General features: G+C 36.0%; 2 protein-coding genes across 2 annotated transcripts; both read right to left on the reverse strand.

Annotated features, from left to right (window-relative positions):
- Window positions 1-123: 123 nt before the first annotated feature.
- On the reverse strand, window positions 124-1,670 carry LOC132183799 (DBH-like monooxygenase). The gene is made up of 3 exons (XM_059597228.2): window positions 1,442-1,670; window positions 1,135-1,339; window positions 124-879 (listed from the first exon to the last, which is right to left on the reverse strand). The coding sequence occupies exons 1-3, from the start codon at window positions 1,544-1,546 to the stop codon at window positions 497-499; spliced, it is 693 nt and encodes a 230-aa protein (XP_059453211.2). The 5' UTR covers window positions 1,547-1,670; the 3' UTR covers window positions 124-496.
- Window positions 1,671-2,678: 1,008 nt separating this feature from the next.
- On the reverse strand, window positions 2,679-21,238 carry ISA1 (isoamylase 1). Its single transcript, XM_059597292.2, has 18 exons — window positions 20,793-21,238; window positions 19,379-19,561; window positions 19,034-19,126; window positions 17,222-17,374; window positions 15,325-15,416; window positions 14,333-14,474; window positions 14,145-14,252; window positions 12,868-12,953; window positions 10,564-10,635; window positions 10,319-10,445; window positions 9,081-9,167; window positions 8,281-8,373; window positions 7,853-8,011; window positions 6,605-6,688; window positions 4,139-4,219; window positions 3,973-4,055; window positions 3,746-3,863; window positions 2,679-3,316 (listed from the first exon to the last, which is right to left on the reverse strand). Exons 1-18 carry the CDS (start codon window positions 21,165-21,167, stop codon window positions 3,053-3,055), a joined length of 2,400 nt encoding a protein of 799 aa, XP_059453275.2. The 5' UTR covers window positions 21,168-21,238; the 3' UTR covers window positions 2,679-3,052.
- Window positions 21,239-21,957: the final 719 nt, after the last annotated feature.

Genomic DNA, 21,957 nt, shown 5'->3' on the forward strand with positions numbered 1-21,957 from the left:
CAAGTACCTTCAGAAGTGTGTTAGGAACTTTTTAGCTAATAAAAAACATCATTTTTGTTATTTTGGCTGCTTATCCCCTCTTCCAACTCACACAGAGAGAATGAATTGTTGGAAATCATAAAATAAAGCAAAACAAATTCTATAGAGTAATTAGTAGGTAAGCATGTTCTTATGGTCGCAGGGTAACATTAAATTTTGAATAAAACGCAAAACAACTGATGAGGAAACAAAAAGAACATATTAATTTCTACATTGGTTGCCCATTGCAGCACTATTTTCTTTTTACAGCACCATTTCCTTTCTTTTTTTCTTTTCTACAGCAAGTTCCCAGCATCCAAAATGGCTTCCTGTTGAAGGACACTAAAAACCAACCCAAAAGCCATCAAAGAAAGGGCCTCCATTCCCAGCACTCACCACAACCCCCCACAAATCCCATCCACTGGTCAATTCAGATCTACCCTCCAAAACGAACAAAAACTAAAAATGTGTTGTTTTTTCACCGGAACCATGTAATGGGAGTGGAAGTGTTCTGGGGAAGCTGTTCTATCATGCAGTGGTACAGTTGCTGGCACTGATGCAAGCCATCGCTTCCCGCTACGTCACTATACGCATGTGCATTAGGGTGGCCTTGCTCTATGCTTGTATTGTTGTTGTTGTTGTTGTTGTTGTCTTCTTCAATATCCATCGTCGCTGCTTCCATTTCTTCCGCCTCTTCCATCAACTCAGGAGCGTCCATTCGGGAAATCTCGGTGGCCGGTGCAGGAAAAAGCTGAGAGGGAACCCATGGAACCACAGCCAAACAATCGCCATTCTCGTCCCTCATAGCTTCTTCCTCAGCTGATTTTACGTGACCACACTGGCTCGACCCAAGTAATTGATCTGCCAAACCGTGTAGAAATTTCTAAGCGGCATTTTCACAAACATAACAAGCACAACACAAACTTCTCCTTGTTCAATTGCTGGTTAAAATTTAAATGGGTCTAAAATCGAGAGCCAACCCGTGTTACATAGCCAACTAAATGAAATGGGCAAGCACATAATTTTTGTTTTAATTTTCATAATTTTGTGAAGAATAAAAGCAAAACGAAAGCAGCTAAAACTAAAGAGAAGGCAAAATGGGTAATGGATGCTTACTCTTGAAGCCAGAAATGATATGAGAATCAACAGAGAAAGAAAGATTCGAAGGTTGTGAATGGAAAAGGGAAGCATTCACAGGTTTGAAGAGAACAATAGCCCTTTCCTCGTTGGACGGAAGTTCCATATCCTCCGCCACTCCTCCGCCTACTTCCAGAGGAATCTCTGCCTCCTCTTCTTCCATAATCGGCGGCAACTCAGCATCCTAAACACGCACAAAAACCCAAAAATACGGGTTAATAGGGAGACAAAGAAAAGGAAGGGAAAAAACAAAAAGCTTAGCAAAAGGAAGGAAAAGGAAACGTACGAGGCGGCGAATCTTCCGTGCCGGAGAAGACAGAGAGAAATCAGAGAAATCGTCGCTGAACTCGTCGAGCTCAAGATCCTTCCTCTTCATCTTCGTAGTTATCATAATCAGGGGACTTTGCCTATTTCAGAAAATCGCAGAGACTGATTGCAAAAAGAGGAAATAAAAGAGTAGGCAAAGACGGAGAGAGATAGAAGGTTCTAGCTTTCTGTCCCTCTCTCTCTAGACCTCTCCAGAAGCCAAAATTGCTTTCATTTTATTTTATTTATTTTTTTATGGTCAATTGCACAATTAAAAATTAAAGTAATTATTATTTTCTCTCACTTTTGCTTTCTCGTCTTGTCATATACGGCGGACCTAACAATAAATAGTACACATGCTGCGGTTAGTGTAACTGAATACAGTGAATAGGATGCTGCTGATTTTAAATCAAATAATTTAACTAAATATTAATCAGTTCATTTGTAATTAAGAGAGAATCATGTTACATGCGCGTTTTCTTTTGTGAATTAACGGTCAGGTTTGTAGATTCTTACTTTTTAGTTAAAAGGGTTTTAAAAATGATACCTATTAAAATAAAAAAGTGATATATTACCATTAAAATTATATTTTTATCATGTTTTTATTCTTTATGCTATAGAAAAACTTTAAGCTAAAAACTTCCTTTCAAACTTTTTTTTTATTTTTTTTTTTTAGTTTTAGTTTTATGAGAAAGAAGCATTTTTGCAAAAGTAAAGAAAAAAGAGTATCTTTGAGAAGTAATTATTTTTGATTGTTTTAATAATATGTCACTTTTTGAATACATGACATTTTTTAAGTAATTCGATGCTATTATGTAATTTAAAAATTTACAATTTTTTTTTTTTTTTTTTAAATACTGTAAATCACTGTCCCTTTGATTGTGCTTTTTCGAGTTCATTTTTCTTCAAATTCGATTCAAGTCTAGTTAATATTAAACAACCCGAATTGAATTCAAATATTGGCTAGTTTGTTAAACAGGCTGAATTTGTATAAATTCATATAACTTTATTTTATTACTTTTAACTTTTTAATAAGAACATCTTTAAGCGTTTAAAAATATAAAATATCTAGCACTTGGCTGTCTAGCACCCTTCCGATAGTAAAATCCATCTATTATTTACAATTGATTTATCTTTCATTTCTCTCTCTCTCTCTAAAGACATTATGCACATTTTCCATAAGTGAGATGCTAATTCATTCATCATGGAGAAGAAGAAAGATGTACAAGATGATTTCCAACAAAAGCATGCTATGATACATGTAGGCGACACCTACTAGTGTGGCCCACAATAAAGACACCTACAAGATAAATTCCCTTTTTCGGTATGAGTTCCTTTTATTTTTTATTTATTTTTTCCTTTGTTTCCTCCCTTCTTTTCATATTCAATATCTATATTTTTGTTCACTGCTCCACGATCTGCTAGTCTCCAAGACTATGATACAGGGATTTTGATACATTCTTTTTTTATTTTTTTTTATTATTTTTTTTTTATATACATCGAAATATCTAAGGATTTCGAATATATACTAAATTGATGGAGGCAATCTATTTTCAAGGCAGTAGGGTTTTTGACCGCATGCGACTTTGAGCTAAGCATTTTCTTCTGGAGAGAGTAAGAGGAGGATGGAAGAATAGCTAAGCATGGGGTACTGGTTGGCGTCAAGGAAATGCGCATACTGTTTAACTGCAGTATTTCTTTCTGGAACGTCACCGGAGAGGAAGTCATATGGTGTTTGCTTACTGGTGTCCACCAAGGGCTCCCATCTGAATCCAGGCCGCTCCGGCAATGTAATTGTGACCGGTAAATGACTGGAATTGAAGGCAACATAGATTTCTCCCTTCACCGAGTCAATCTGGATTCAAGTTCATGCCTCATGAGGATACATCTCAACTGAATACAATGTTAGTCATATAAAGTCTAAAGCAAGAACATAGTGACGGAGAAAACTGGGACCGAATTTCCATGCATTTTACATGAGAGATGTAATAGGCAAAGGATTAACTTTGATGGAAACAACAAATGACCACTAGAGTATGTTAGTCCTACACCAAGTTGGTAAGCAATAATTAATGATAACACCAGGGAACATGAATTACATGCAACGCATAAATCATTCTTCTGTTTTATATCCACTTTGGTAAACTAAGCTCGGTTAATAAAAAATGCGACTCCGGTTTGCATTCAGCGGAGCTAGTTATGCTTAGTAATGGGATCTAAAACAATGATCCTGTTAGCAGAGCCAATACCCCAGAGAAGGCACCAAGTTGGCAAGAAAGCATACCAGTGTAAAGGCCACAAAACGGCTGGTTTCAGACCAGTCTGGCATCCCAGGAGCATGACCATGCCACTGCAGCCTCTCTGCTGTTGGGAAGTCATTTAAGCCAAGCGACTCACATTCTCTGCAAGATCATTACTCACATTCATTGAGCGAGATTTTTCTTTTAAACAAAAGGTCAATCAGAAAGCTAACTAAATAAGCAAAGTCGATGATAATAAAGCACTACTTACTTGCGGAATTTGGTCATAAGGCAGCAAAATCTGAAATAGTCTGATGAAGACTCTTCCCTCTTATCCCACTGAAAGTAATTAAGCTGCAAGATTGCTGAAAATCAGTAAACAGTCAATAAATGGATTTCATAGAAGCACAGAGATCAGCAAAGCGTAGAGGAATCACATAGTTATCGTGGCAATATGTATTGTTGTTTCCCCCTTTTGTGTGACCGTATTCATCACCCATATGTATCATCGGAACACCCTGAATAGATAAAAATTAAGGTCAGAAAAAAGCGTACTTTAAGTACCATTTGTGTAAAAATTGCTCAGAAGTTGGTCCCAAAAGATACAACTTGTTATAGTTTGTATGAACGGTTTAAACACAAAAGGCGGAGGCTATTATATTATTCAACTTATGTTAACCTAATACAAGCATCCTATTATATAGGATTAGGGAAATACCATAGAGACTAAAATACCCCCAAAACCCTAATGACTCAAACCCTAACTCTTCTAACACTCCCCCTCAAGCTGGAGCATATACATCATATGAATCCAGCTTGGAAGATACAAGCAAACGAAAAACAACTAGAAAACATATTCTAACACTCCCCCTCAAGCTGAAACAGCTTGGACCACACAAGTTAATTAAATAAAACTTCAATGCCGGTCGAAAACTCGTTGGTAACTTGAACAACCATTTGATCGGTTCTCGCCGAAAAACACAAAGGCCGGTCGGATGCAACGATCACTTGATCGGTTCTCGCCGGAGAATCCAAGGCTGGTCGGATACATCGATCTTGGGATTGGTTCTCGCCGAAAAACACCAAGGCCGGTCGGATGCAACGATCACTTGATCGGTTCTCGCCGGAGAATCCAAGGCCGGTCGGATACATCAATCACAAACAACAAATTTTCACATGATTAACCAACAAGATTAGCCGGAAAACAGATACCGGAAAAACAAAAAACTTTGCCGGAGCTTTGCTGGACATACGCCGGAACTTCGTCGGGGCTTCAAAATTGGCCGGAAACACACAGAACAGGCTGGCAATACCTAAAAACAGAAGAAAAACACTGAAAAACAGAACAGAAACAGTCACTGGAGGCTCGCCGGACCATTGCCGGAGTATCGCCGGAGCTCGCCGGAACTTGCCGGAGAAGACAGAACGCTCCGGCCACTTCAAAAACAGCAACTACAGAATCAATAGAGGGCCACACAATAACGTTTCAACACCAAAAGCATCAAATCGTCGGAATATATTTTTTTTCCCGATGGCCGCTGCAACTTTTCCAGCCACCACAGAACACTCCGGCCACTTCAGACAAGACAGAAAACCACCGCAGAACCATCCGGCCAGCATCACAGAACATCAAAAACAAACAAAATATATATATATTTTTTTCTCACCGGAAGGAGTTCCGGTCACCATAAAACAAGAACAAAACAGCTCTACGGAACACTTTGGAGCTCTTTGAAGGTACTGCCCGTGTGGGTTAGCCCACACGGGCAGTGCTGCCACCAAGAAGAAAACTAAACTACCCAAGAATCGAAACAAGCTCTGATACCATGTTATAGTTTGTATGAACGGTTTAAACACAAAAGGCGGAGGCTATTATATTATTCAACTTATGTTAACCTAATACAAGCATCCTATTATATAGGATTAGGGAAATACCATAGAGACTAAAATACCCCCAAAACCCTAATGACTCAAACCCTAACTCTTCTAACACAACTAAAGCACATTTATGTCTGATATAGAACAGGAGGTAATTTGGGCAATATATTAGAACATTCTACGCGTTGTGTGAACACTGAAATTCATATCAAATTGTGAACGCTTACAAAAGTAACCGAGTATTGTTGCATTCCCAGTCCATTGTATTCCTTACCCAAGCATACCCTAAGCATCCCCTTTCAAGATTTTTATTTTTATTTTTATTTTTGTCTTATTATTTTTCCTGTTAGTAATTACTCGTCATTCTTTTCATAAACAAAATAACATGTTGGGGCAATACATAAAAGTTTGAGTTCTCCTAAGAACAAGAATTTTGCAAGATGTATTAAGCACGTGGGGCATACACATGCTAGAAAAGACTCATTTGAAACATTAAAGGAAAACTCTAATTTCATGTTTGCAAGTCCAAGAAAATTACTGAATCACAGACAGTTTAGTGATCCAACAAACATAATCATAAGTTGTTGATTCAACCTTTTTCGAAGGTCAGAACTCCAATACATGATACTCAACTCCAGAACAATACTATTTAAATAATACCCCTAAGTTACAGTCTACATGAGGAATTATCAACATTACTGTTCTACATGTGGAAACCTTTCCAGCATCAACTTTTCTATCTATACGCGGATTGGTAGTAAATGGAGTAAAAGTTGATAAAAATTTATTATTTACCTGAAAGCTGAAAGTATAAATATGAGAACCTATCCAAATAAAAAATAAAAAATGCACATAGAGAATGATGTTGCCAGGACTTAGACTTTGAAAAACGGTAGCAGGTGACAAAGTAGGTCTCTTAGAGCAACTAATCAAGAAAACACATTCTAATAACATATGCTACTCATATCATAGAGAGTGAACATATACTTAAAGGGTACGGAATGCGCTATATAAATGAACCTTACTTGAGAAACCATGAGGCAGAGGAAGAAATTCCGCATTTGTCTCTTCCTCAATTTCTTGACAGATAAGCTCACAAACTCTCCCTCCTAAATAATTGCTTTCAGAAACAGAATGAGAACTTGCATCAACAAGTAATAGGATATCCAACAGAACTTACAACTCATTGTATAGAATATTGTAGTATCAAGAAATTAATGTGAAAGTTGCAAGAATATTTCAGAAGAAATTGACATAAGCAGATGCCAGCACAACCAAAAAACTCTAAGAATGGAGTACTAAATTGATGTTTCATAAATGTTTTTTAACTTCTCACTTATCTCACTAAAGCAAAACCCCTTTGGAAATCTGAAACATATGTTTAGACTAAGTTACAGAATGATATGCTCTTGACCTTTTTTTTTTTTTTAATTTTGTGGCTTTTCAATGGCTTGTACAGATTTTGAGTCCACTGATGCTTTTCATATTTCATTTGACCCAGGCTTCAAGAAACATTCAAAAATGAAACACTCGCAGTTGTATCCCATTAACAAGTAAGGAGCATAACTTTTTCTTTGATCAAAAGGGGGGAAAGTGAAAAAAAAAAAGAAGAAAGATAAACACAGAAAGAAAACAAAGAAGATTTTCCACCAAAACAGAAAAACAAAAAAGTAATAGAAACGATAGCAATGAGGTATTATGGTCCCAGGACATATTGATCACTATCTGCTTACATGGTTAGATGCCTGATCATGCTACATCACTAAAGTCCCTGACAACTAAATTCATCCTTTTTCTTTACTCTTGCCAAGTACATCTCGCAGAAATTATCCTCTCTGATTAAAATTCTAGCAGTCTTCTACTTTCAAGGACTCTAGACACGACAACAAGATATCAAATACTCAGTTATTAAAGATGACCCACAGACTTTTTGTAGTCGTTGTATAAACTCAACAAGAAGGCAGAAAAACATATAAATATATGCATGGAAAAGGAAAAAAAAAATGAAGCAATGAATCCAAAGGAAAAATTTAGTCTTATGGAACGTATATAAAATGCACACTTGACTCACATGCATTTTGATTATGGTCCAGCATAAAGTCAGCCATGTCAATTTTGGGGCCTTCAAAGGTGAACCACTACGGAAACTTTGTAGGCCTTACATCAATGTCAGATAAGTGGATTCATGTAGGTGACCTTATCACACGAGTAATACCAAGCATCCAGCAAATCCAAAACCAGCAATTATAGTATTTATGTATACAAGTATCTACCTGTCCACAGTTCCAGCTATTGTTATGATTCTCCCCATCATTGTTATCTTCCCCGTTTGCCAAGTTATGTTTGCCGTTATAAGTCACTAAATCTGCCAAAGTAAAACCATCATGCGCACATACAAAGTTGATACTGTTCCATGGCTTCCTTCCTCCTCCCTGGTTCAAGGAAATACTAAGGAAAGCTGCTCAAGAAATACATTCAGCATACCTAAGATTATGTGCTCCAAAAAATAGAATTTTATAACATGTCAATTGAAACAAAGCTTGATCACTCCAAAAGATGGTTTATTAAGGCAGAATTTAAACAATAGCATGGAAAAGAAATATTGTAAAATCGAAATTTCATGAGCATAAAAAAGAATTATCACAGAAAACAATGTGACTTCATGGGCTACAAAATGGAAGAAAGACAACAACAACATTACCTGATATAAGTTAGGGCTCCCACAAAGGCATTCAGCAAAAGCCCCGGAAAAGGCATCAGTACCCTTGATAAACTGCCGCACTGTGTCGCGATACTGAAATTGAAAAGAATATACACATCAAATCTCACTCACACATTATCCACCAACATGGTAAATGTATGTAAAAAGTGAAGTATGGTTTTGCCTAGGAGGTTCTATGGAATAAGGCACCACACCATGTATAATTGCCAATGGCCTGGGAAGAAAGGAGCAGCAGAAGGTTAAAAAAGTGGAAGAAGAATAGTCGGATTGAGATTAAACAGTTGAAACTCAAAGAGGTCTCAAGAATGGTAACCAAAATAGTCCATTGTTAAGCTATCAATACACTGAACTGTGATCTACTGATTTAGGTGAGTTAGCTTAATCTGGCATGGATTACAAAGCCTTTGAGAGATGAATTGTTTGGAAGGTGCTGAGGACAATTATCGTAAAAGCTCTGGATTATTCTGGTCAGGATACCATATGACCACTAACGCATGAGTATGTTACAAGTCCTACACCTAAAGATACACCAACAGAGGAGAAAGAATTGTAACAAATAATAATTTTGTGAACCTCTTCAAGAAATTCAAATAAATGTAGGATGAAATTATCAGGTTCTAGTTTACATGCTAAATCCAAGCAAAAACTCTTTATATTGGAATAGTTAACAGAAGTGAGCGATTCTTACTTAGTTGATTAACAAGCAGAGAAGTAGCCAGCATATATCTTTGTAAACTATACATGTGGAATGAATACAACAGTTTAATATCTGCTCTGACCTTCCCATTCCATTCTGACCAAATACCCCAGTGAGGAAACATGCCAACTTGGTATAGGCCGCCCGTATCCCATGCTTCAGCAATAAGCTACTTGAAATAGGCATAGAATAAGTTTAGTTGTAACACTTTTGACAACATGGCAGATGTACAGATAGGAATAACTGCCAATCAATGGTTGAAACCAGTGAAAGTTAGATGCTGGTATGCTTGATATTCTATGTTCAAGCAAAAATCCAGAAGCCAGAGAAAACAACAGTTAGATAATGAACATGACGTAATTACTACAGAATAAAGAACAGGAATGCATTAAAGATGCAGCATGGGAGCAACTAAATCCGAAAGAAATCAGTTCATCTGAAAGAAGCAGCATTAAGGCCGAGGAAATGGCGTATGGGCATTTTCAGCTGCGCACTTCGCCAGGTAATAGGGTATCTTCTCAGCATAAAGCTATTAACCAGCAACCTGATTAATAATTTGATATTTTTGTTTTATAATTATTATTATTATCTTTCCAATCATGGCAGATTGATGCTTTATAAAATATCAATAAAACTATGGATATACCAATTTTGCTTTTTATGTCACCTATTTTATCTGACCTTGACTCAAAATGGCCATTCTTATCTTCCCATTCTACAAGGTAATTTCTCTCTCTAATCTCTAGAATATGATCTTAAAGAAGAGAATGGTGATGGCAGCAAAGGACTGCTGATAGAAAATAAAGTTATAGGTTAGAATCCACGAGATAATTGAGAAAATTCTCAAGGAAATGCTCTTGATTGAAAACTGAATAATGGTTTCATTCTACAATAGGCTAATTTATAGGCTCTACATTCCTTATTCACCAAGTAATAACCTTATCAAACAAAGCCTAACCTATATGGCATCCTAGTAGGACCCTCTTTTCACAAATAAAACCCAAAAAATTTCTAAAAATAGGGAGATGTTCTGATTTTGCAATATTTGACGTATATACCTCTTCATAGATATATAAACTACCACCACATTTGCACTTTTAACATTTATTTGACAAATCATTTAAAATTTCTCTTCATAGATATATAAAAGTTGAAGCAATATTTGACGAATCTTTTTGTTAATTGTTATTGAAATCATTTAAACAAGTTAATTCATTTTCACATGGCCTTCAGATGTCTTATACTTTTGAGAGAGAAAGCCTTGATGAAAACAGATTAAGATTTGCATGGGGAAATAAGAAAGGAATCTACAGTAACAACCTTCACTCCACGAAGTATTGGATCATTGCTTATCATGTCAATTAATGGAGGACTGCTGAGTGGAGAGCCAGTCGTCAGCAAGTCACCTTCTATTGGCTTCCCATACACATTAACTGCATTCCAGAGACTGTTGGCAAAGAAGGAAAGATAATAAACAAGACTCAGAAAAAAATAAAAAAAAATTAATCTCCAGTAACGACTGAACTAGGTCAGAGAGGATCTGGCAGATAGTTTTATAGGATAACCTGCTTCCTCTGGTCATAATAGAGGCAAGATCAAAGCGAAATCCATCAACATGCATTTCTGTCACCCAATATCTGTTACACAGAAATATGAGCAAACTAACAATGGAAGTTAAAAGGTAAAGTGAATTGTGTATCATGCACACCTTCATTACCTCAGAACGTGATAGAAGAGAAGGAATAAAACCAATACAAGTAACATGACATTGCACAAGACTCAAGTATATCAAATGGCATACCACCCAATTTTTATTTATCAACAGCACTGAAAAACTTGAATTAGACAAGTCTTTTCCTTTTCAGTATCTTCATTCTTCACTCCTCCGAGGCAATGCCTTCTTTAGGGCAATATTAGCATTATCTCTGTTATGGAACTGCAGACCTACTTTTTCTTTTTCCACTTTAATAAACATTACTTCTTCTTTCTAGTTTTCATTAATATTGTCATTTCTATAACTAAACACACATCACAGTACACCAAAGGAGAGTATTGCATATTAGTCTTGGACAGCTTATTTACAGAAGACCTTCATATTCATTTATGGAATATGACACCATACGAAAAAGAAAGGGTGCCAGGAAAATATGCTTTTCACCAACTTCATCAAGCTCTTGACTATGTCCATTTATGGCATAGGACACCATAGGAAACAATTTGGATTCTTTTAAAGAAACTAAAGCCTGCAGCTGCTGACCCAACTTAAGAATCTTGGATGCTAGATTTTTGCAAAGCAGTGATGTAACTACTAACGAACAAGATCCTTTACTTTGTAGCTGAGCTGTATTCCTTTTACATTTGTTGAAAATGGATGCATATCTCAATTGACCAACACAAGAAGATTCATACGTTGTAACTTGGGCTTGCACCTCTTACAGTTAATCTATATAAATGCTATAAGAGTATAAGTTGCAGTTCTACAACTCAACCCTACGACCCACCGTTTTGTTCCGAGTTGCACCCCAGGTCAGATTAGGCAGTTAAATGTGGATGGAAAACATGTCATGTGTGTGGGGCAAATTGTAGTGAGTCAAATTTTAGAGGTATGAGTACAAATGGGGCAGTAATTTGAGAGGGCAAAGTGTAATTTTACCCTATAATATATGTATTGCATATATATGACTCTGTGCCATGAGAGACTCGTGTGATAGATTCTGTCAACTTTAATGGCCCAATCTGACCCGGTATGCAACTCAAAACAAAATGGTAGTGGTCAGTTCAAGTGAGTCAAAGTTTAGAACTATGAGAGGAGGTGGTAGTTTTGGGGGGAGGGGAGAGAGAGAGAGAATGTAATTTACACTAATTTAAAGAATGCTTCACCAGCATCCTAAGCCATAAAGAACAATGATGATACAAAATTAGGAAGCAATATTAACAAATTTTTCATCTTGAAACTAAGCCAAAACCTTAAGAAACTCATGCTTCATTTTCTTAAACATTTTTGTTTATTAAAATGATACTGTTATCATGTTATGAAAAAAAAAATGGGAAAAATGGAACCACAAAAGCAATATATAAACCAGTTGATGATGAACTTTCCAACTATCACCAACCTATGGCTAATTTTTAGACACAAGACATGGCTGAAGGTTTGAAAAAAATAACATTATTATCATTCTACATGATAACGAAACACACATAAGCGAGAATACAAGAAAAAACTGAACTTTAAATGATGAGAGATTGGCATGATTAATATCACTTTATACGCAAAACTCTTCTATTAAATCATACATCATGCCATATTATAGTCTCAGAGGTTGTTCAATAATGGCTCACTTATACTAAAACTTTTATTTCTGAATTGCAGCAAACTTTTTCGGACTTATTAAGGTTGCCACCACAGCCATATGGATTATGCTTAGTGTTGCAGCCATGTTGTCCCAGTGTAACTGGAAAATCTCAACATCCATCAAACCTGTGACTTTAAAACCCAAAGGAGTTTTTTTGTTGTACAAATATCAAAACTGAAAATTTAGGATAATTTTGTAAAAGAATGCTTGTTACATAAAAATATCTTTTATTATAACTTCTGTAGGTTCTCATGCATGCCTTGGTAAATATATATTTTTTGATAAGTAATGATGAAATAAAAAGAGTGCAGAGGATGCCTTGGTAAATATATGCATTTTAAGTCTGTAAAAGATGGATACATATATCCAATAGAAGTCAACATAGTCCCCATAAAACTACGATTTAAAAGATTTTTAAATGCCTAGGATATTTGCTGGCTAAATCAGGTAAAACTGGAGACTTGAGAAAATAACATAGGATAAAATATCTGTTATAAACAGTTCTTATAAATCTACCTTAAGCTGTCAACTATAAATTGACGTACGACAGGATTGTTGCAATTGAATGTGTTACCACATCCAGAGTAATTATAGAACTCTCCCTGCAAAACCATTAAAGAATGTTTAGTTCACAGTAAATAATCTAAAGGTATATCAAATGAGGAAGATAGAATTAAACAAATGTAATAAAGCTTTCAAATAGCTGTCAACCCAAGCTAGCTTAAAGCTTACTGCACGATGGAATTCTCACTGGTGCGCTTTTAAAGCAATTCTGCATATGGACATTAGATGTTCAAACACCTACATAACCAAACTTGAGTTGGTAGGTGGTTTAATTTATTTATTGGAACAAATTGAGACACATGTGATTAATCTGGTCATTTGTTTCAGATTGACTGCTAAGAAATGGCCACAAGATTGGTGTATAAATTTCATACACATGGAAATAAAAAAATATAAAAAGAAAATTGCAAAGGAGAAAATCGAAATTATATATAATGCTCAAGAAGTAGAAAAATAAAAAAGGGGAAAAAGAAGAAAATAAAAGTTAGGATGTTTACCAAAAACTGAATGGGCTAGAATGGACAGAACCAAACCAAAATGGACCAATTTGACAACAGTAGTAAAAAAGTTAGCATGTCAGTTTAACCAGCCTAGAAGGTACAAAATGGGAGCCTTCATTTTCTGGTTTCCCAACAAATGGACAATCTTTGACGACTTTAGTCAACAAACTTCCATCTTATCCAACCACTCCAGTTTAAGAAAAGCCAAAAGCCATAGGGTGCATGTCATATCCTTAGAAAACATATCTTCTTCTTTTTAACTGCTTTATGATACATTATCGTAAATTGACACACAAACAGTACCTATAAATTGTTTGCTTTACTATCTTAATTTCATAAGAACTACTACACAAAGCAGTAGGACTTAAGTATAGTATATAAGTACGGTATTCTCAAATCAAACCCCATAAAATACAAGAGATTAGATTTGATCACAGATCTCCATTCTTGATCATTGAACAAGAGTGATGGCTATTCAAACATTAGCTGACCAAATTTACAGGTATTTATAGACTTTTTCATCAAATAGATTCAATGACCATAAAATCTGAACAAACAAGAAAACCAGAAGGCTTACAAATATTAGAATGATATGCTTCTCTCAAAAGGTTAAAAAAAAAAAAAAAAAAAGATCACTGTATATAGGAGCAGTTTGTATTATTGACATTCTCCAAAAAAAAGAATTCCAAGACTAGAAGAAACAAATTGTAATGTTTTCAAGAGACACACCTTAGGTGCAAGCATGTAAAAGACACTATTATCAACACCTCTAAAAGACAAAATGGGGCCTTTTTCATTCCCTTCAGCTGTGTGATTGAAAACAACGTCCATGACCACCTGCTTAAGTAGAATTAGAATCGAAAACTCAAAAACAAATAATAATAATAAATGCTAAGCCATATTGCAATTGTTGCCACCTCGATTCCTCTTTTATGTGCCTCTCTGATAAGCAGCTTGAATTCATTTATTGCATCATGGCCGCAGTTATGCATACCACCAGATGAATATCTTATCATTGGTGAAAAGTAATTGACAGTTGAATACCCCCAAAAGTTCACCCTGGACAAGAAATGATATGACTAAAATGTGTCAACATGTTTCCAAATTCTTTTAAAAAAATTATTATTATTATTTCGAAAACAAAATTGTTGTTTTTACCTCATTTTGAGGGAAAGCAATAAAGACACTGCAAAGCAAAAATTATTTTCATTGTCGTATTAATAAAATATTTTAGATTAACAGTTTCAGGTCAAAATTAATGTTCTAATTGCAGTGGACTAATGAAATATGGGTTGTAAACTTTTTTTATTCATTTTTTGCAGAGGGAGGGAGGGAGGGGGGATTAATATGTTCCATTCCATAAATTCTTCAACCAGTTCGAAGATTAAATCACATAGGACAGAATTAAGATAATCTGAGGTTGCAAAGAGGGAAGAAAAGAGAGGTTCAAGGGGCTGTTTATTGGCTATGAACAGTACCCCCGCTCCCTCCATGTAATTCTAAAGTGAGGGTCCTGTGGTGTGATTGCATGCTCAAAATAGCATCCTAGGACTTGTTTGCATCCTCAGCCAAGCATTATAACATCATGGCACATTTTTGATCCAACCCCAAGAAGGTACCGAATGTCATGATGGGTTGACAACCCCAAGCATGGGTTCAGGCTCATGGACCCTAAAAAGGGGGGGACCAAGTCCTAACCCCATGATCAGTTGAGACATGACATGTCAATGGCCACATGACCCTCGTTTTAGCCATCTGGTATGAACCATATATTGTGGCATGTCATTCATTAGTCAGCTACGAACACTAATTAATAAAATGCATCATACCACCAAAGAAAAAAAAAAAGGTTTCAAATTAAAGTTTGAAAACAACATTGTTATAGATTAAAAAGGTAGAAACATTGTACTTGTGGTCACCCAAGACAGAGTTGTAGCTGAAATACTCCAATTCATTGAACTCATGACATGGCATTAACTCTATACAGTTGACACCAAGTTCCTGCAAGATAAACACTACCTCTTGAGGACACCAGAAATTAACAATGTATGATCATACATTTTTGAATAATGCTACACTTACTCTCATTTCTTTACACAATTTTTTCACACCCATAGGTGGCTTTTAAAACCATCATTGGATCAAAATCCAATAAAGATCCATCTCATATCCAATGGTAGTTTAAAAGCCACCTATGGGTGTAAAAAAATTGTTTAAAAAAATTGGAATAAGTGTAGCATTCCTCTACATTTTTATGATGACTTTAATGAAGTTCAGCTGTTAACAATTGAATATATTTTGTTGTTGGAAGTATAACTCAAGCAATTATTTTAATTGAAATAAATTATGGACTACAGTTACAAAATCTCACATAAGCTGATGTCAGGATATATGCTCAATACTTACAATTATATACTTATTTGTCTATCAGTTGTCTTAACCCAAGAATGTCTGTAACCTAAACTTTTAAAGATTTTCTGTGTAAGTGGATCAAATTGTTGTCCATCAGTTTATGCTTCATATGATAAGGGCACCTTTTTCTAATCAACAGGAAAATGAGAGATTCTTCCTGCTCAAAGCACAGTAGAAAACAAAACATTCACAGTCCATTACTAAGTCTTACCATCACCAAGTGCTACCACATTGTAGGACTTATAAGGTGCAGAGACTGTTTGGCATCTCACTCTGAATCCACGATGGATTTTGGATCTCAATGAAAAACATACTACACCAAAATCCTTATGGAGGCTTCATCTATTGATAACTGATCAATGATGAATATAATTTACCTTTTCCTTTCAGTCTTTTAGACAGTAATTGCAGAAAGAACATATTACAAGGTTGCAAAATAAGATTGTTCAATATTGCATGTAATAAGGATGCGTGGGTTAAGGAGTACATGGAGAGACCGAATGATATTCTGCATTGGAATGTCCAGTTTTTTCGACCCGTGCATGATTGGGAATTTGAGGAGGTAACGCACTTCTTTGCATTGTTGTACTCCCAAAAAATCAATGTGGAGTTGAGGATAAAATTTGTTGGATTCCGTCAAAAAGAAATACCTTTGAAGTGAAATCCTATTATCAGACTCTCTCTACACCGACATAGACATTTGCTCCGTGGAAGAGTATTTGGAAGGTGAAGGCTCCCTCAAGAGTGGCTTTCTTTGTGTGGACGGCGACGGTGGGAAAAATCCTCACCATGGACAACTTACGAAAGAGGAATGTTATGGTAATGGAGTGGTGTTATATGTGTAAACATTGTGGAGAGTTCATTGACCATCTACTCCTACATTGTGAGGTTGCAAATGAGGTATGGAATGTATTCTTTCAACTCTTTGGAGTGAGTTGGGCTATGCCACAAAAGGTAAGTGATATCTTGGAAAGTTGGAGGGGTCAATTGGGCAATAGGCATCTTTGCGTATGTGAAGGCTTATCCCATTATGTGTAATGTGGTGTTTATGGCGAGAACGGAATGCACGCAGCTTTGAGGATAATGAGAGCGGCATAATTGAGTTGAGGAAGTTGGTGTTACATACTTTGTTCTCTTGGAGCGGGACTTGGTCGAACTCGCATGAGTCCACCTTTTCTGATTTCTTAGAGCTTTGTAAATCTATTTCTAATCAATAGGGGTTTCCCTATATACCTCTTATATACATGGGTTGCGCCCCTCTGCGCATTTGATAATATACTTATTATTTATCAAAAAAAAATATTTTTTGACTTTTAGGTAAATATAATATTCACTTTATTTAATAAACTTTCCTAAAAAGCCTTCCAGGTTTGGTTTAGTTCTCTAGAGCATACCTTCAAGTAATCAAGCTTCTCCACAACACCAAGGTATGTACCAGGGAACTTAGTCCTGCTGGATTCATGCCTTGTAAATCCTCGCACATGCATTTCATATATAAAAAGATCTCTCTGTGGGTACTTCAGAGGTAAATCTCCTTCCCAGTCAAACTGAAAACAACAAATGGGAGAAAAAATAATTAATTTCATATTGGATGAAAACTTGTAATGTAGCACTATAATTTCCTCGTAGGAGTGCTACTTTACCTAGGAAAGTTCTTACAATAACGAGAATTTAACACTACAGAGTTGGTACTCAGACAAACTGTTGCCATGCACGTAAGACTTTAAGAGACTATTACCAGATAGAGAATGGCCCAAGACTCTCATAGAAGACACTTCACACAGACCAGCTGAGTACCAAGTTCATTTATGGTTTAAGGGCTAGTTTAATAAAGAAGAGAGCCAAGAGAGAGATGCTAAATCAAATGACACATTGTATAAAACTTGCTATTATCACATCAATATTAACTCTTTGCATAATCCATAAGTTGTCATTCTAACAGTCAGATTACATCTTCTCCTGGGCTGTCATGCTTGTTAAATATCACATCAATCAGAGATTATGAGCTGTTTCATGCAAAAACTCCAACTCGACTAAGCATTAATCCGATCTAATTAGAGTTACCTATGTTCTTGCACATAGATGAACCATCTTCCACAAGTTTCACTCATGGTGTCATTAATCAGTCAAACTCCAACTTCCCTCTTAGGAATCCCCTTCTTATTCTATCTTTTCTTTTGTTTCTTTTGTTTCCAGTAGCCCCACTTTGAAAGCCTCATTTTGACAACACCAATTGTTAAAAAAGTTCCTTTTAAGTCGTAGATTTGAGTAGAGAAAACTAAATGGAAAGAGAATAAAACGATATGTCCCTTGACCCCAATTTATTTGTCCATTATTGTGAAATGAACTACCTAAGAGAACATCATTTATTACTTTAACATGAGCTAATAAGTAATTACTTTCCAAAAAATATGGGTAGCTTAGGAAAATCCTATGATTCTCAAAATCGATTTTGGAAAGTGGATGTCTATTACGAGATATCTCAAAAAAAAAGGACAAATAAAATGAGAGTAAGTGACAAAAATTCAATGGAAATGGTCAATCAGCATCAAGGGTAAGTTGTTAATAAGCATCTCAATAAAGATTTTCCTCACCCACACAAAGGACCAGCAAAGCTTTGGTTCCATCAAGTTATTAGCAATTCAAAATAATGATTCAACTCCAATTCAATAACAGCTGATAAGATATACCAAAGTGTACCAAGGAGGTCAGCTGCTTCAATAGCATCTTTTTGTTTTAACCAAAATTTCTTAGCTTCCTGAGCAGAAAGCCTGAACAGCGGTAGGTAAAATTTTGAAATCCCTTAAAAAAAATCCAGGATCTTATGTCAGCACTAAACTTTAGCTCAATGTATAGTTACTGCAATATTCCAGTTTGAAACACGTTAATTACATTTAGCTTTACTTTAATATTTCAGTATCCAATTTTCTCGAAGTATATATTTTGAGTACATGAAGTTATTTCTTTAAATTAATCTTATAATGCAGTAACCAATTATCATGATCCTATACCACAGAGTATTATAAACGGAAAAGTGTCACATGTTTATGTAGTTCAATCTATCATATGTGCCTTAAGATCCTCAACAGTAATTTAGAGCATTAAGAAAAATATACAAAGTAATAACAGTTATAAAAAATTAAAATTAAAATTAAAATTTTTTAAAAAAAAACCCACAGTTATTGAAGTTAATGTAGCTACAGTACCTCATCAACAAAAGAAGGTACCATGCAGGCCATTTGGGGCCAGCAATTACCATCAGGTCCCAAAGCACCAAACTCCCCTCTGCTTATAACTGCCTAAACAAATGAAATGGAAATCAGTCTATTGCATTTTAAAGGCAAAACCTGGATTAAGAAACAAGACAATCATGCGTAAATCATACTATCTAGACATAGGAAGCAAATAACCTGCCTCAATTAAGGAGTCAACAGAGTTAAATTTCTATCAATAAAAAAAAATAGAGATAAATATGTAAATATTAAAGGAAATAAGGGGAAAAACACACCCAAAAAAACCCAACAATTTAAATAACTCATGCAAGCCCTTACTTTTGCATAAGGATCCAATAGAATCCTAGAAGAATTATAGTAATGTCCTTCTTCTGGGGAAAAAATTCCATCAAATTTGTAGCCATAAAGCATATCTTTGAAGTCCCCTTTCAGAAATACATGCCAGACATCACCAGTCTTATTAGTCAACGGATCAAGAGAGATCTGCTCAGTCACTTTATTCTGCATCAGGTAAATGACAAGAACTTGTTATACATACCCGATAAACTATGAGACTTAAAGACCCATAAGATCAAGTAAGGGTTCCCAAAATAGTATCAGGCAAGTTAATCAAAATAAAGTACATCCAGCTGTTTCAAAAACTGCTCTAGTAAAATTCAAAACTTGAAAAATATCACTGCTGATTAGTGATTACAACATGGAACAACTCCTTAGAACGAAAAAATAGAATAGAAGGCCATAAAAATTTGTTGGCTTTCCAAGATATACTACAGTTCACAAATTCCATTAAGTAGCACAGACATCCATAATTACTTTTTGGTCTTCACGATAATATGTTGTCTTTAGAATATTGTAATTCATGATTGGGAAGCGAACAGATAAGGGCTACTTTCCCTCAAAAGAACTAATGAGTCCTAAACTATTGTATAAGGACTAACCAGTCCTATTCAAAACTTTCTTTCCATATAAGTTCAACCACCTATAATGATTTATAGTCCCATTTTTGAAGCAAAAACACTCCATAGCTTTTCATATTCTCAGAGTTTCAAGAAAGGTCTAAAAAATCTAGTGATTAAATTTGAAAAGATATTTCAGGAAGGCGTGAGCGAGAAATGTCTATTAATCTAACTACTATTAGTGTCTTCTTGATGCATTTGTGACCCCCACATAACGGAGGTTGGTACACTCCCTTTCAGTAGAGAATCAAAAAGATGCAGCTCACCTCTCCAAAAACACCTAAAAATAACTTACTTGCTGCAAATTCTTTTTTCACTAGGAAAAGCATAGTCAAGTTCAATTCAATACGTTTCACACATGCATCCACCAGCCAAAAAAAAATCCAACAATCTTGTTAAAAGAACATGATTTATTTTCGCTATTAAGTATATCACCATTCTACACAAAATCAGGCTTTGATCCTTACTGATCAAACCATGCCAAAGAGGCCAGGGTCGGTCAGATGAAAATGTTTCAGTCGGTTGATTCACTCCGCTCGCAGTGATAATCTCCGTCATTTTGGAGGCAGCATAGTTGAACAACAACATTCAGTTTGATCGTAATTATCATAAATCAGCACAGATATCCATAATGGCTTCGCTCGGGAAGGATTATAATTAGTAATTTTTCCTACTCTATAGATATTAGTAGCTTAGCACTACGGCTTCATTAACAAATTAAATCACTCAAATTCATGGACAAAGCGTCAAAGACGGAGAAATCGGATAAAACTCACGTCCTGTAAATCGGAGAGACTGATCAGGCATAGAACGGCGGAGACCGCATTGCCGGAGTAAATGGCGAAGTTAACCCCGTCGTCGCGAGCCGTGGCACCAAACGGAGTCGGATAGCCTTGAGACACTCGGAAACGCCCCGATTCAGGCTTCTCCGTCACCACCGCAGTGCTGGTCTCGGCCTCGGCAGCACCGCCGCTTGCTCTAGCATTCACAGCCACCAAAGACCTTCTCGAGTTACCAACGCGCGTTTCCAATTTGAGAGCGGTTTTCTGTTGCTTCGGGACCGTTCTCGTCGGGTTGGTCATCCGTCGAGCTTCTCGAGGACTGAGCTTACCGGCGCATAGCAAGCGTGAAGTGCATTGAGCAAACTCCATTTCCCTGCTAGGCGAGAGAGATACTCTGAGAGTTCAAAACTTGTCCATAAAGTGAGTGAGTCTGATCTGAAGCCTACGGAGTTCGTTTTTCAGAGAGCGGTGATTGTATTTTGTCATATCTTTCTCGTTGGCGCTATGTCCTCTAGTGGGACCCCCGGTTCTCTTTTTGATGATATTTCGCCTTTTATCTTTGGGCCCGGACACCTGCTGGGCCAGCATAGTCCTGCCCTAAATTGTTTCGGGTCTGGACCTCGGATTCTGACCATTATGGACGGGCTGGGCCATTATTTCTAAACCCCTCAGGCTCTTCAGCTCAAATAGGCCATTATAGTAAACGATGACCCACAACTTGTGATATCGGTTTATTTTTTGATTTGGTGTTGATCTTACTTCCTATTAAATAAATATAATTTTTTTTTTAAGAGAATCTTTCAAATTTCATTATTAGAAGATCTAGAGTATAACAGCTCTATCATCATAGAGCATAAAATTTTAATATAATATAATTAAATGTTATATAATTATAAAGTCATAGATACAATCATAAAATGCTTACAATCAAAGTTTATCTATGACAGAAGTCATGACTAACACATACACAACTTTAATTATAAGACAGAGGCCTCCAAAAGCAGACTAGATCTAAGACATAGGTAGCCTATGTTTTCCCTTATCTTATTTTCTGGCCGTGAGAGATATTTCACATACCAATTTAACCCTCGACCCAGAGGTCAAAATAAAAACATTTGTCCTCAACTCAAAGGTTAGGACAAAACGAACAAAACAAAAT

The sequence above is a fragment of the Corylus avellana genome, chromosome 7 (assembly GCF_965113065.1).
Source record: "Corylus avellana chromosome 7, dhCorAvel1.hap1.2, whole genome shotgun sequence".
Taxonomy (NCBI): Eukaryota; Viridiplantae; Streptophyta; class Magnoliopsida; order Fagales; family Betulaceae; genus Corylus; species Corylus avellana.

Bases quoted from the DNA above. Each gene is read 5' to 3' on its own strand.
- ISA1 (XM_059597292.2), bottom strand. From the start codon at position 21,167: ATGGAGTTTGCTCAATGCACTTCACGCTTGCTATGCGCCGGTAAGCTC. The intron at 9,168-10,318 runs GTTGTTACTGTA...TATTTCAAGTAG, and splicing joins CAATACTTCGTGGAGTGAAG to CTTATTGCTGAAGCATGGGA. The intron at 8,374-9,080 runs GTCAGAGCAGAT...TTTCAATTTCAG, and splicing joins GGTCAGAATGGAATGGGAAG to TATCGCGACACAGTGCGGCA.
- LOC132183799 (XM_059597228.2), bottom strand. From the start codon at position 1,546: ATGATAACTACGAAGATGAAGAGGAAGGATCTTGAGCTCGACGAGTTC. The intron at 1,340-1,441 runs GTACGTTTCCTT...GTGCGTGTTTAG, and splicing joins CACGGAAGATTCGCCGCCTC to GATGCTGAGTTGCCGCCGAT. The intron at 880-1,134 runs GTAAGCATCCAT...ACGGTTTGGCAG, and splicing joins TATCATTTCTGGCTTCAAGA to ATCAATTACTTGGGTCGAGC.